Genomic DNA, 15,300 nt, shown 5'->3' with positions numbered 1-15,300 from the left:
CGGTGCGGACCAAGGTAGCTTAGCCGCCGTTAGTTTCCCTCTGGCAGATCCCGAGCAGTCGGGAAAGCAGGCCGACTGGGTGACTGAGGAGGAAGCGTAGTTCTAAACAGAAGCCCCGTGTACACCGCCAACCCGTTCACATCTCTAACGTTTTTCCCCACTCGACGACACACCCGCCGAGGATCAAACTCTGGTTAATGGCGACTCTGTTTTGAGAAATGTGAAGTTAGCGACACCAGCAACCATAGTCAATCGTCTTCCGGGGGCCAGAGCAGGCGACATTGAAGGAAATTTGAAACTGCTGGCTAAGGCTAAGCGTAAATTTGGTAAGATTGTAATTCACGTCGGCAGTAATGACACCCGGTTACGCCAATCGGAGGTCACTAAAATTAACATTGAATCGATGTGTAACTTTGCAAAAACAATGTCGGACTCTGTAGTTTTCTCTGGGCCCCTCCTCAATCGGACCGGGAGTGACATGTTTAGCCGCACGTTATCCTTGAATTGCTGTCTGTCTGAGTGGTGTCAAAAAAATGAGGTGGGCTTCATAGATAATTGGCAAAGCTTCTGGGGAAAACCTGGTCTTGTTAGGAGAGACGGCATCCATCCCACTTTGGCTGGAGCAGCTCTCATTTCTAGAAATCTGGCCAATTTTCTTAAATCCTCCAAACCGTGACTATCCAGGGTTGGGACCAGGAAGCAGAGTTGTAGTCTTACACACCTCTCTGCAGCTTCTCTCCCCCTGCCATCCCCTCATTACCCCATCCCCGTAGAGACGGTGCCTGCTCCCAGACCACCAATAACCAGCAAAAATCTATTTAAGCATAAAAATTCAAAAAGAAGTTAAATGTGGTCTATTAAACATTAGATCTATCTCTTCTAAGTCCCTGTTAGTAAATGATATAATAATTGATCAACATATTGATTTATTCTGCCTTACAGAAACCTGGTTACAGCAGGATGAATATGTTAGTTTAAATGAGTCAACACCCCCGAGTAACACTAACTGCCAGAACGCTCGTAGCACGGGCCTAGGCGGAGGATTAGCAGCAATCTTCCACTCCAGCTTATTAATTAACCAAAAACCCAGACAGAGCTTTAATTCATTTGAAAGCTTGTCTCTTAGTCTTGTCCATCCAAATTGGAAGTCCCAAAAATGAGTTTTATTTATCTATCATCCTCTGGTCGTTACTGTGAGTTTCTCTGTGAATTTTCGGACCTTTTGTCTGACTTAGTGCTTAGCTCAGATAAGATAATTATAGTGGGTGATTTTAACATCCACACAGATACTGAGAATGACAGTCTCAACACTGCATTTAATCTATTGTTAGACTCTATTGGCTTTGCTCAAAATGTAAATGAGTCCACCCACCACTTTAATCATACCTTAGATCTTGTTCTGACTTATGGTATGGAAATTGAAGACTTAACAGTATTCCCTGAAAACCCCCTTCTGTCTGATAATTTCTTAATAACATTTACATTTACTCTGATGGACTACCCAGCAGTGGGGAATAAGTTTCATTACAGTGGAAGTCTTTCAGAAAGCGCTGTAACTAGGTTTAAGGATATGATTCCTTCATTATGTTCTCCAATGCCATATACCAACACAGGGCAGAGTAGCTACCTAAACTCTGTGAGTGAGATTATCTCGTCAATAGTTTTATATCCTCATTGAGGACAACTTTGGATGCTGTAGCTCCTCTGAAAAAGAGAGCCTTAAATCAGAAGTGCCTGACTCCGTGGTATAACTCACAAACTCACAGCTTAAAGCAGATAACCCATAAGTTGGAGAGGAAATGGCGTCTCACTAATTTAGAAGATCTTCACTTAGCCTGGAAAAAGAGTCTGTTGCTCTATAAAAAAAGCCCTCCATAAAACTAGGACATCTTACTACTCATCACTAATTGAAGAAAATAAGAACAACCCCAGGTTTCTTTTCAGCACTGTAGCCAGGCTGACAGTCAGAGCTCTATTGAGCCGAGTATTCCTTTAACTTTAACTAGTAATGACTTCATGACTTTCTTTGCTAATAAAATTTTAACTATTAGAGAAAAAATTACTCATAACCACGCCAAAGATATATCGTTCTCTTTGGCTGCTTTCAGTGATGCCAGTATTTGGTTAGACTCTTTCTCTCCGATTGTTCTGTCTGAGTTATTTTCATTAGTTACTTCCTCCAAACCATAAGCATGTCTATTAGACCCCATTCCTACCAGGCTGCTCAAGGAAGCCCTACCATTAATTAATGCTTCGATCTTAAATATGATCAATCTCTTTATTAGTTGGCTATGTACCACAGGCTTTTAAGGTGGCAGTAATTAAACCATTACTTAAAAAGCCATCACTTGACCCAGCTATCTTAGCTAATTATAGGCCAATCTCCAACCTTCCTTTTCTCTCAAAAATTCTTGAAAGGGTAGTTGTAAAACAGCTAACTGATCATCTGCAGAGGAATGGTCTATTTGAAGAGTTTCAGTCAGGGTTTAGAATTCATCATAGTACAGAAACAGCATTAGTGAAGGTTACAAATGATGATCTTATGGCCTCAGACAGTGGACTCATCTCTGTGCTTGTTTTGTTAGACCTCAGTGCTGCTTTTGATACTGTTGACCATAAATTTTTATTAGAGATTAGAGCATGCCATAGGTATTAAAGGCACTGCGCTGCGGTGGTTTGAATCATATTTATCTAATAGATTACAATTTGTTCATGTAAATGGGGAATCTTCTTCACAGACTAAGGTTAATTATGGAGTTCCACAAGGTTCTGTGCTAGGACCAATTTTATTCACTTTATACATGCTTCCCTTAGGCAGTATTATTAGACAGTATTGCTTAAATTTTCATTGTTACGCAGATGATACCCAGCTTTATCTATCCATGAAGCCAGAGGACACACACCAATTAGCTAAACTGCAGGATTGTCTTACAGACATAAAGACATGGATGACCTCTAATTTCCTGCTTTTAAACTCAGATAAAACTGAAGTTATTGTACTTGGCCCCACAAATCTTAGAAACATGGTGTCTAACCAGATCCTTACTCTGGATGGCATTACCCTGACCCCTAGTAATACTGTGAGAAATCTTGGAGTCATTTTTGATCAGGATATGTCATTCAATGCGCATATTAAACAAATATGTAGGACTGCTTTTTTGCATTTGCACAATATCTCTAAAATTAGAAAGGTCTTGTCTCAGAGTGATGCTGAAAAACTAATTCATGCATTTATTTCCTCTAGGCTGGACTATTGTAATTCATTATTATCAGGTTGTCCTAAAAGTTCCCTTAAAAGCCTTCAGTTAATTCAAAATGCTGCAGCTAGAGTACTGACAGGGACTAGAAGGAGATAGCATATCTCACCCATATTGGCCTCTCTTCATTGGCTTCCTGTTAATTCTAGAATAGAATTTAAAATTCTTCTTCTTACTTATAAGGTTTTGAATAATCAGGTCCCATCTTATCTTAGGGACCTCATAGTACCATATCACCCCAATAGAGCGCTTTGCTCTCAGACTGCAGGCTTACTTGTAGTTCCTAGGGTTTGTAAGAATAGAATGGGAGGCAGAGCCTTCAGCTTTCAGGCTCCTCTCCTCTGGAACCAGCTCCCAATTCGGATCAGGGAGACAGACACCCTCTCTACTTTTAAGATTAGGCTTAAAACTTTCCTTTTTGCTAAAGCTTATAGTTAGGGCTGGATCAGGTGACCCTGAACCATCCCTTAGTTATGCTGCTATAGACGTAGACTGCTGGGGGGTTCCCATGATGCACTGAGTGTTTCTTTCTCTTTTTGCTCTGTATGCACCACTCTGCATTTAATCATTAGTGATTGATCTCTGCTCCCCTCCACAGCATGTCTTTCTCCTGGTTCTCTCCCTCAGCCCCAACCAGTCCCAGCAGAAGACTGCCCCTCCCTGAGCCTGGTTCTGCTGGAGTTTTCTTCCTGTTAAAAGGGAGTTTTTCCTTCCCACTGTTGCTAAGTGCTTGCTCACAGGGGGTCTCGTTTTGACAGTTGGGGTTTTTCTGTAATTATTGTATGGCTTTGCCTTGCAATATGAAGCTGAACTGAACAAACTGAACTGTTTGTTGTGATTTGGCGCTATATAAAAAAATTGATTGACTGATTGATTGATTGAACTTCTTGTGCTTGACAGAGCTCGCCGCATCCTTATACACAGAATTAAATAAGAATTAGTTTTAAAGATCTGGTATATTTAAGTATCGATTTTCCTAAGGTTCAGACAGCCCGGATTGTTGACCCCCCCTGGTTTGGGCTGATTTTTTTTTTTTTTTTTTGTGAGATGGCTATGGTACCCAAACTTTCCATGGTTGACCTCTTATGACCAAACTTTGGGCCCTCTGGGGCAATTACAAAAAGTTACAAGTTCCCACCCCGCTAATTCATAACTTTGAAGGTTTCGCAGTTCTTAGTTTCTTGATATTGGCCAACTTTGAGGGTGTCCCATTGTATTGTACCCTCTAGTCTCCATATCAAGAAACTAAGAACTGGGACAGCCTCAAAGTTATGAATTAGAGGGGTGGGAACTTGTAACTTTTTTTATAATTGCCCCAAGGGGCCCAAAATAGGGGGTACCGTAACTTTGGTCATAAGAGGTCAACCATGGAACAGTTTGGGTTTTGAAGTTTGGGTACCATAGCCATCTCACAAAAAAATTTCAGCCCAAACCAGGGGGGTCAACAATCCAATGTGTCTGATATTGTCTTACCCTTAGGAAATCGATACTTAAAGAATTAACTGTTTACTTCATGGTTTCTATTCAAGAAAAAATGCATAACAAGTGGACGATAGCTCTGCACAATTCTGCGCTGAGCGTGATGCACATTCTATTGCGACACCTGATCATTACTGTCATAGATGTGACACGCTTTGTTTGCAAAATACACACACCCACATATTGGAATATGTGTGCGATATCTCGGTTGTGTGCACAGAACACATTTACCTTTTTGATCAGTGTGGTGCATCAAAGTTAATTAAATGTAATAGGTTTAGTGTTTTTGAGTTTGTCTACACAATGTGAATGGGATGGACCGTCATTGTTCTGCTTTGATGCATCTGACTGCTCACATTCTGGTTTTCCTGGACCCATGCAAATGTTGAAGAGAGACAAGAATGACTTCCTCCCTTTTATGCCACACTGTGTGAATTGTCGATGTGTGGTCTCTTTCTGGTGATGGCAAAGAGCCCAGACAGAAGGCTGAGGGTATAACACACATCGATGTGGCGCTTGTATGTTGCTGATCTTGCTTGATGAATGAGTGTATTCTTCGTCCACACATCAGAGTTTGTTGCTCTGTAATTCCCCGAGAGCTTCCTTCCTTGAACTTTTTCTCCCTCCTCTTCTCAATAGATGATTGATAATGTTCAACTGACACAGTCGACGGGAATGTCTTTGGGACAATCAGTGGTTGTTGGTTGAGAGTTCATGGTCAACTCTGGTAAGACTTGGCGTCTGAATAGGACATCTCTTCAGCTCTTGTATTGATTCACTCAGGGTCCTGACCACACTGTTGACTTTGCCATAATAAAAGTCAATTTGCACGTTGTATGTTCGCATGCAAACAAAAAACCCACAGTGGGTAATTAGGTTTGGAGCAGTGCTCACTCAGCCACCATTTGATTAGATCATCCAGTAAATCTTTAACTTCCTTGTAATTCATTCCCAAGTAAGAGTTTCCATAATTTTGTGTCATTTCCTCCCGACATGTTTACGTTCTGATGTTTGTTTATTCTTATTCTGATTTTGTGGCTTGTTTGTATTGAATTGTGTCCTTCTGGTGTGGTGCTGCATTTCAAACTAGATAGCAGCGCTCGTGTAAGCGCCCACCTCCATCAGTGTATCCAGTATATTCTGCCTTATCACACCAAGCTGGCTTGGATCTTGAATATGATGAAGGTCACTGCTGTGCAGGTTGAGCAGGTGGCATTATTTGATTATTTGTGAAATAGTAACTATGGGTGTAGCTGGCACCATTTTTCCACCATATGTGATATACAGTACACCCATTTTTGCATCTCTTCACTGGCTTCCTGTCTCTGAGATCGGATTTTAAGGTTCTGCTACTAGCCTATAAAATTGTTCATGGACTAGCACCTCCCTACCTAGCTGATCTAATTAAACCCTACGTACCGGCCCTGGCTTTGCGTTCGCAGGATGCAGGACTACTTTGTGAATAAAAAGTCTGTGGGTCAGAGAGCTTTCTCTTATCGTGCCCCTGTTCTGTGGAATGATCTCCCTGCATCAATTAAACAGTCAGATTCTGTAGAGACTTTCAAGTCCAGACTTAAGACACACTTATTTTCCCTTTCGTATGGCTAGCATCCTGACATATTATGTGGCTATACTCTTTTACTGTGCTTTTGTTTAATCTTTTAATTCATTTTATTTTGGTTTTTGAATTGTTTTGTGTAAAGCACCTTGAGGTGATTCTGTTGTGATTTGGCACTATATAAAATGAAGAAATTGAATTGAACTATACAGACACAGTTGTAGTGACAGAAAGCAACTCCCCTTGTTTTCTGTGCGGTTCTTTTGTGCTGAACAAATTTTTACCTCTGCCAATGATGGCATAATTTCACTGCTGCTAGTCTGTCTGTCAGAAGGATTATGCAAAAGAGGAAGAAAAAGAAGAAAGGAAGAAAAGGTGCACTGTTTGGATCAGAGAGTGCTTGTGAACCAAAACTAACTTTAGCGACATGTTACAACCATTTACAACTGCATCAAGCTGGTCTGCAAACATTTGCAACAGTTTGCAGAAAAATAAATTCGCAAAAATATTTTGAACATCTTCAAAATTGAGTTGCAACAAGAAATACTATTTGCAACTCTAAAAACTGTTTGCAAACTGTTTTGCAACATTTTACGAACCCATCCGGACTGCCAAATTCTGACAAATGTAGTGAATTTTGGGTTTTGCAGAAGATCATCTCTTCAAAACCCACAAAAGCACTACGGGCTCTTGGACAACGTCCTTATTTCTCCAGTTGTTCCTGGTGTGCAGTTGAGCGCCTTGCATGACAGCGGTGTGTGAATGGGTGAATGTTAGGCATCAGTGTAAAGTGCTTTGAGCTGCAACTTCTTTCCAGAAAAAACTGTATTTTTGGTTTCGTTTGGCTGAAGTTTAGTTAGAGTATCCCTTGAGATGTTGTTTTTGAACTACAGTATTTTAAATGAGCCTTTTTCTCCATTCTGTCTAACAGGTTATCCTCATCCTGACCAAGTACTACCACGCTGATTCCTCCAAGGTCCTGGAGAGCTCCCTGTGGAGGTAGGCTAAACTATGACCAGTGGCAGCTGCTAGTCTGTCAAAGAGGGGAAGCTCATTGTTGGCTTACATCATAAAATTTGTCAGTTTATTTCTATATAATTCAGATATGTAAAATGATCATAACAGTCCCTAGATGCACAAGCATTTCACAGTTTATATCTCTATTACATACAGTATTTTATGATGGCACAATTACCAAGCGGTTAGTGTGCTTGGTTTCAGTGCGGAAGTTTCCCAGTTCAAATCCCACCCCTGCCACATTTCTCCATGTAATGTGGATTTGCGTCAGGAAGGGCATCCGGCATAAAACTTGTGCCAGAATCAACATGCAGGTCAACCTTGGATCTGCTGTGGTGACCCCGAGTGGAAAAACAAGGGAGCAGCCGAAGGGACTTATTTTTACAAGAATATTATTATTTTTAAACAAAAATGTCATCAAAAATCTCAAGAAGCACTTAGAACCTTTATTATTAAACATATATAACAGTCACTCCATCACTAGTTTTCATGAATAAAATACATCAGAAACCACTAATTATTACCACATATGCCCGGTTTATTATGTTAGATTTATAATTATGAATACTTTGTTGTGTTGCGAACTGGGATGTTAATTAACATGCGACGACTTTTAAACACTTACTGAAGAACAAAGCAGAGAGTAACTCACTGAGATCTTCTCACATAACATCTAATCCAATGTGCTTCTCTGTGCACCTTTAAAACACATTGATTTATAGCGCAAACACTTTGGCATAAATTTAAAAACGCATAAATACGCAAAAATGTGCAAACTAATTCTCATTCCTATAGCTGTTAATCAAAACAGGATTCAGCCTTTCGACTGATCATCCAATTATTGTGCAGAACTCCATTGTCCAGGCCCGTCCACAGTTCCATTCACCCCCAGAGATGCTCAGCGTATGGGGACGAGACAAAATCGTGGCTTTATCCCATGACCATCGCGTTTCGTGGCAATGAAAAAACCTTTCCAGGCAGTCCCACTGAAGTGAACGGATGCTCAGCTTCTACAGGAAAATGAATTGACCACAGACCGTATGAGAAAAAAATTTGAGAAGTTAACAAAATACAATCAATTTGTGATAAGTAGCTGATTCTGAACCAACTCGTCTTAAAGATGAATGTGTTCTAATGCATTTTTAGTCAATGAAATGATAACCAGTGATGAAAGTGCCATGGAAAAAAAAAGCTGAAAATTTTTGGCAAGGACCAAAGGCCTAAAGCCCCTGGCGGAGGGTCTGTGGGTTCTCCTCCAGAAAAAATAATTGAGATCTCAGATGCATTCTGGTGCATTTTCAGGTTTATTTACCCACCATAAAAATCTCAAGAAAATTTTTTTGTTTTTTTTTGGGGGGGGGGGGGGGGGTCAGGTCAGTTTTTCTATCCGTCTTTTCACACAACTTGTATTGTGCTACCAGCCTTTAATCCAAAAAACATACATCGTGGTTCAGAAAACTACACCATAAAAGAAATTCAAAGAACTCAAAATAATAAATTCTCTATCAATTCAAATGGAACAATATTTTATTTATTTTTATTTTACAATATTTTATTTTTATTTTATATTTTTTATTTATTACACATTAGTGCATTAGTATTAACTTGTTCAACCTTTACTCACTTCTGTTTTCCTAGTTTTGACAGGAGCTTTGGAGCTATTGTCCAAAGCTCCTGCTAAAAAGAAGCTGTTCTGTTTTCAAATTCTTGGCCACCTTAAAATCCTTACAAATATTTTTTAATTCAACATTAATTTCTGATTACTGTACATTTTGAAGTTAAACTTTTCTTACATTAGAAAACTTTATTTTTAGACAAAAAAAAAGAAAAGTAATGTGTACATCTACTAAAGGTAGATTAATTCATTCATTCAGCAAATGTATGTTTCTGATGTGGTCAAGAAATATATTTCTTAAAATATAAAGAAATATGAAATAGCACTCTGCTATTTTCTTTATTTGATGGTTAAAAAACTTTAAGTAAAAAAATCTAAGTTAATTAAAGTTAAGACTTTTCTTGTAGTTACGGCAGTAACAATAAAAACTGTGTAGCTTTATTTGGTAAAAATAAAAAAAAATAGGTCAAACACTCAGCTCGACAGTGAATGATTGTACAGCAAAAAGCTAATTTAGCTGATAAACTTCAGCAGAGCACTAACGCCATGTATTACTTTCACTCACTCAGCTCAGACAATTTTTTATCCTTTGCTCAAACTCAGTAATCTTGTGGTTTTGACTCGCAAACTCTCGTCTGAATGCTTAACGGCATTAGCATTTTTAGCAGCTAGAAGTGTCACCCATTAGCTCCACTTAATGTATGATTACTGGAGGAAAACCACAGCTCATGACTTTTAACCCTCTGGGGTCCGAGGGCATTTTTTGGACAGTTCACTCGCCTGGCATAAATATTTTATTATTGCTGTTAATAGCTCTCCCTGCATCCCACAATCAAATTTTATATCTCCTTTTTTTCAGGACAACCTGTGCTTTCAGAATAAACTATAATAAACAACTGTTTTGACACTTTATAAAGGTAATTTGAGGTCTTGTGTGAAAGACTGAACAACAAAATGGTTCAAACAATAAACATAAATGCACATTTTGAACAATATATGCAAAATGGTCTATGCGTTTTGTTGTCCATTGATACGGTAAACAGTGCTTTACGCAGAGAAAGCAACAGAGTTATCCAGTAACGTTCACATGCAAACTAGTGGAACAATCCTGATAGTTACACACTTTGTTTGAGCACGTGAGATTGCGCTCAAACAAATTGCTCCTGCTTTCACTGATCGCTGTGTGTCATGGTGCAGGGCACACCGAGTATGTACTAATAGTATGTACTCATTGGAGCACCCAGGGGGCTATTCAAACGGGCCAAATTATAACATATCACTCCTGAAAACGATCTTTGGCTTTTCACGTGAGGTAAATCTGCCCTACGATTGGATTTTTGAAAACCATGTGACGTCATTTAATTCCGATTGGACACTCACATTGCGCACGTCATCACACAGTTTCTATGAGGAGTATAAAGTTGGCTGATGGCTGGCTCGAAAGTCCGTGGACTTAACTTTTCAGCAAAAAAAAAGCAAGTTTCTATCTTATATCATTCAAAAGTTATTTATAATTTAGTAAAGCTTGGTCTTAGCCGTCGTATGAGACGGCGTCGGCCCCAGGGGGTTAATGTCCACAACAAAGTAAACCGCTAGAAAAACAACACAGTCCACAAAAATATGAATTTATAAACTCTTAAAGCCCAAAACAAATGAACCCTTCTTCTTTGGAAATAATTGGCGGCTTGCAAACCAACAAGGTGCATTACCACCACCAACTGTTTGGGCGTGGAATTGAAATGAACTGAATGGACTCTGACGTATGTTGTCAAAAATAACCCGGAAACGTTCACCACTTGAGTAAAAACCCTGATTTCCGGTTATTTCCGGAAAACTTTCATCACTGGATAACAAACTGTACATATTTGACCATTTAATTTTTTGACATTTTAGGGGAAGCTGAGCTTCACTTGCAGTTTTAGAGAAACGTCTCTGACTATGACACTATGTTGATTGCCCTTACTGGATGCCCCGATAAGACGTTAGGCCTTATATACGTTCAACGAGTCCTTTCAGCAGCAAGCAGCTTCCACCATTTTGGCGAGGTCACAGATGCTTAAATTTTCTCTCTGCCACGCTTCATCAAAGAGACCAGAAAAATACAGAGTACTGGCGCGGACAAAACATCACAAGGCAGATATGAGTAACAAAGGGGAACTGGAGAGGTGCTGCAAGGCCAGAATGGGCGCCTGTTTGAGGAGATAGTGTATCACCATGGCACAGAGTAGGGCAGCAGGCTGTGGCAGTCACACAAAAGGGTCGGCTCTCATTGCTGCTCACCCAAAACACTTCTCAGCACCTATTCTACACCATTGTCAAGTTATATTGCTTTCTGTTTCGCCTATATTCTAATTAATTGGTTTTCATCAAATGCCAAATTTAGGTGCTGAAAAAGGAAAAGCCAGAACCGGTGTCGCAGACTGAACGGTCCCCCCCTAAAAATCGTTCCACCTTGCTTCACTGCGCATGCGTCATTTCGGACCACAGCAGCACGTCTGAGATGGAGTCGCTTCACCCAAAGTGGTAAAAACCTCTTAAATCATTCTAAAGTTAGTTTTAAGCAGAAACGAGGTGAAATTCTGCAATGCTTTGAGATGACTGACGCGTAGTGAACGCATTAGCTAGCAGCTCATTTTGATCGCTTCATCCGTCTTTTATGAAGAAATAATGCTGAGTTTATGTGGAAATGATTGTTGTACAAAAGCTTCAGAGATATCTATCACTCAGATAGATGATGACTGGAGTGCAGTTCGAAACAGAAACCGGGTGATAATCCGTGAACCGTGGCTGATGACGCATGGGCAGTGAAGGCGTGGGGGGTGGGGTGGGGGCGTTCGTTGAGGCGGGCTCCAAAAGAGAGTCAATCCCCGTAGAACCCCGTGCTAAAATGTCCGAGTTTACAGAAGAAATGTGTTACCTAAAGTGTTTCTGGTATGTGTTGTATTGTATTGTGTCTTGTCCTTCTACAAGAGTGCAGTGGGCCCCAGACCCGGGGTCTAAAGCTGCACCCTTAACATTACTGGCTTTGTATCCAAGGGCTGTCTTCAAGATGGTGACCTTTCCTCTCCTCAAATACTGCCTTTGATCTCCTGCTCCACTTCTCAAGTTTGAGTAGGGGAAGCAGTGAGAGATCTTTTTCTTCTCCCCAATGGACCAATTTACAATGATGCAGTTTCACTGGATTCTTTTAGCCCATTGATGGTGTTGTTGCTGGGGTCCAGGATCAGAACTATCTGGTGGATGACACCGCTGATCTGGTGGATGACCCAGCTGAGTGCTGCTACAGAGATGTCTCCCCACAGCACTGGGAGAAGTTGCACCATTTTCTTCATACGCCCTGGTGCCTAGGCGCTTTGTGGAGGTTTTACCTGGGGTTTGTTTCTTTTGAAACATCCTCATATCAAGATCTCTCCTGGCAAACCCCTTCACAGTGGGACCGAGGACACTCGAAGCTTGTGTCCAGTAGGAACTCCAACCCACCCCAGTAGGAACTCCAACCCACCACAGTAGGAACTCCAACCCACCTTTTCTGTATGGCTAGTTTCCCTGTTTTCCAGGTGACATGTCCATTGTGGAAGGTATTTCTTTTATAAAAACTCTTTAGTTTATGCTTTTAAAGTTTATGCATAATAGGTTTTACTTCATCAGATACACACCAAATGTTGCTAGTTCTTTTCTGAACATTTTGATGTAAACATGAGCTAATATGGTTTCCTGTGCAGATAGCTGCACTAGTATCATGTAAGATGTCTGTGCCACAGTATTTTCAGTCGGTGAATTATTTTTTTTTTTAACCTCTTGGTGCTTTTGGCACTAATTAGATCTCGGTACCAAGATATAGTTAGCTACACTGATTGTGCCATGGTTTCAGAACTTTATTAATTCCTCAGGGACACTGAGGTTCCAGCAGCATTGTATAACAGGACATGGGGTAAGAAGCACACAAAGTATCGAAAGTGAAAGTAAAAAATAATTTGCAAATACGCAGATATAAATACCAGAAATACTGATCACTACTGATTTACTGGCTACTACTGTTCTTTCATCTCATCCCCTGTCTTCCTGTTACTCCTCCTCCCCCTGAGTGAGGAGTTGTACAGTCTGATGGCCTGAGGGACAAAGGAGTTTTGCAGACTGTTGGTCCTGCACTTGGGAAGGAGCAGTCTGTGGCTGAAGAGAAGAGAGTGTTGTCTTTGCCTGATCAGTTCATCCAGCCTGGATGTGTCCTGGATGTATTTGAATACAAATAGGAACTAAAACAGGTTCCTTGCAGTTAACTGCACTCGCACCCATGTATGAAGTCTGTGCTACAATATTTTCAGTGATGAAAATGTAAAAAATAAATAAATTGCATGTTAGCACTAAATAGCAGGTATCAATAGTGAGATACAGCTTCTGTTAGTGCCACACTTTCTGAGTGTTTTAATACAAATATGAAATAATAAAGGATTATTTAACCGAGTGAGAGGTCTGTACGGAGAAATATCAGACCGAGGTGTTGACAGTACTTACCAAGCATCAGCAAGGTACGTGCGAAAAACAGAGAGGTCTGATATCCCCATACAGACTGAGCAAGTGAGGTTAATAATTTATTTATTATATGGCTATTATATATATAAACACTCAAACTTACGGTATCGCCCAAACATCCTGCTGACAATGTTGGGCTCATTCGCTTTGTTCACCTCCACTATCTTAACAGATGGTCCGATCGTTAGCTGGTAAGCTTTAACGGTGTTTTTTTCCGATGCTGTTTAGATATTTATGGAGTACGTTCATGTTCGACTTGGTTTTTCTAATCGAGTTTTTAGCTTCAATTTATTTTCCTTTATATAGTGCCAAATCACAACAGAGTCGCCTCAAGGCGCTTCACACATGTAAGGTCTAGCCTTACCAACCCCCAGAGCAACAGTGGTAAGGAAAAACTCCCTCTGAGGAAGCTTCCTGGTTTGTAACGAAAATACGAGATGCGGGCCAATTTTCATGGTAACCGGTCTGATATGGAAAATATCCAACTGATAATCAGCCAATCAGAGCATGCGTAGCGTTGCTGCCATATTATAATAATACTGGTTCCTTGCAGTTAAATGCACTAGCGTCCATGTAGGAAGTCTGTGCTGCAGTGTTTTCAGTGATGAATATATATATATATATATATATATATATATATATATATATATATGAGGTCTATTAGAAAAGTATCAGACCTTATTATTTTTTTCAAAAAACCATATGGATTTGAATCATGTGTGATTGCGTCAGACAAGCTTGAACCCTCGTGCGCGTGCGTGAGTTTTTCCACGCCTGTTGGTTACGTCATTCGCCTGTGAGCAGGCTTTGAGTGAGGAGTAGTCCAGCCCCCTCGTTGTTGTTTCATTGCCAGGAAATGGCGGAATGATTTGGGCTTTTTTTACATCAGAATTTTTTCAGAAACTGTTAGACTGGCAGCTGGAAACCATTAGAAAAATTTATCTGGCTTTCGGTGAAAATGTTACAGGCTTGGTAGAGAATAAGGAGTGTTACTGTCGCTTTAAGGACGACCCCCAGCGGTTGTGGGGCGCGCCGCGCTCCGAAGCCGCCATCGACAGGCTGAACGACCATTTCATTTCTAAACGGATGGCTGTCTGGATCCGTGACCATCGTGTGCCATTTCTCTGGTTATCACAAGAGCTGGACATCAACCATTTTCCGGCAGATTTCACTTTTAACGAGATTTTGTCATGGAAAGCCGAGCGGAGGCTTTGCGCATCATGATGGATTCGCTACTGGAGCGAGACAAAACCACCTCCGTTTTGGTCTCACAGGACGGCTTTGAGATGGCGTTCAGACAGCTGTCGGTTGTTTTTCCATCGAGTGATTAGCCGAGAAATTGTGGATGTGCCTGGACATGCCAGAACATGTCTCGTGAGGCTTCATCACAGCGTTGCTTTGTGCCATGCGGCACCGCCACTACACAGCTGCTGGGGGCCGTCCTTAAAGAGACAGTAACGCTCCTTATTCTCTACCAAGCCCGTAAGATTTTCACCGAAAGCCAGATAAATTTTTCTAATGGTTTCCAGCTGCCAGTCTCTAACAGTTTCTGAAAAAATTCTGATGGGAAAAAAAGCCCAAATCATTCCGCCATTTCCTGGCAATGAAACGGCGACGAGGGGGCTGGACCACTCCTCACTCAAAGCCTGCTCACAGGCAAATGACGCAACAGACAGGCTTGGAAAAACTCGCGCATGCGCACGTGGGTTCAAGCTTGTCTGACGCAATCACACGTGATTCAAATCCATATGGTTTTTGGAAAAAAATAAGGTTGGATACTTTTCTAATAGACCTCGTGTGTGTGTGTGTGTGTGTGTGTGTGTGTGTGTGTGGTGTGTGTGTGA

General features: G+C 40.8%; 1 protein-coding gene across 1 annotated transcript in view; it reads left to right on the top strand.

The window, feature by feature from the left end:
• Positions 1-7,222: 7,222 nt before the first annotated feature.
• The window catches only part of sorcs2 (sortilin-related VPS10 domain containing receptor 2), a gene marked incomplete at its 5' end in the record, with an annotated part of 485,537 nt that continues 477,459 nt past the window's right edge, over positions 7,223-15,300 (top strand). Inside the window, one exon of the mRNA XM_034165018.1 lies at positions 7,223-7,293. Coding sequence (XP_034020909.1) covers positions 7,223-7,293 — 71 coding nt within the window. The remainder of the gene's footprint in view (positions 7,294-15,300) is intronic.

This window comes from Thalassophryne amazonica, chromosome 23, assembly GCF_902500255.1.
Source record: "Thalassophryne amazonica chromosome 23, fThaAma1.1, whole genome shotgun sequence".
NCBI classification, from domain to species: Eukaryota; Metazoa; Chordata; class Actinopteri; order Batrachoidiformes; family Batrachoididae; genus Thalassophryne; species Thalassophryne amazonica.
Note: the sequence above shows the minus strand (reverse complement) of the source record. Positions and strands in the feature narration are given on the sequence as shown.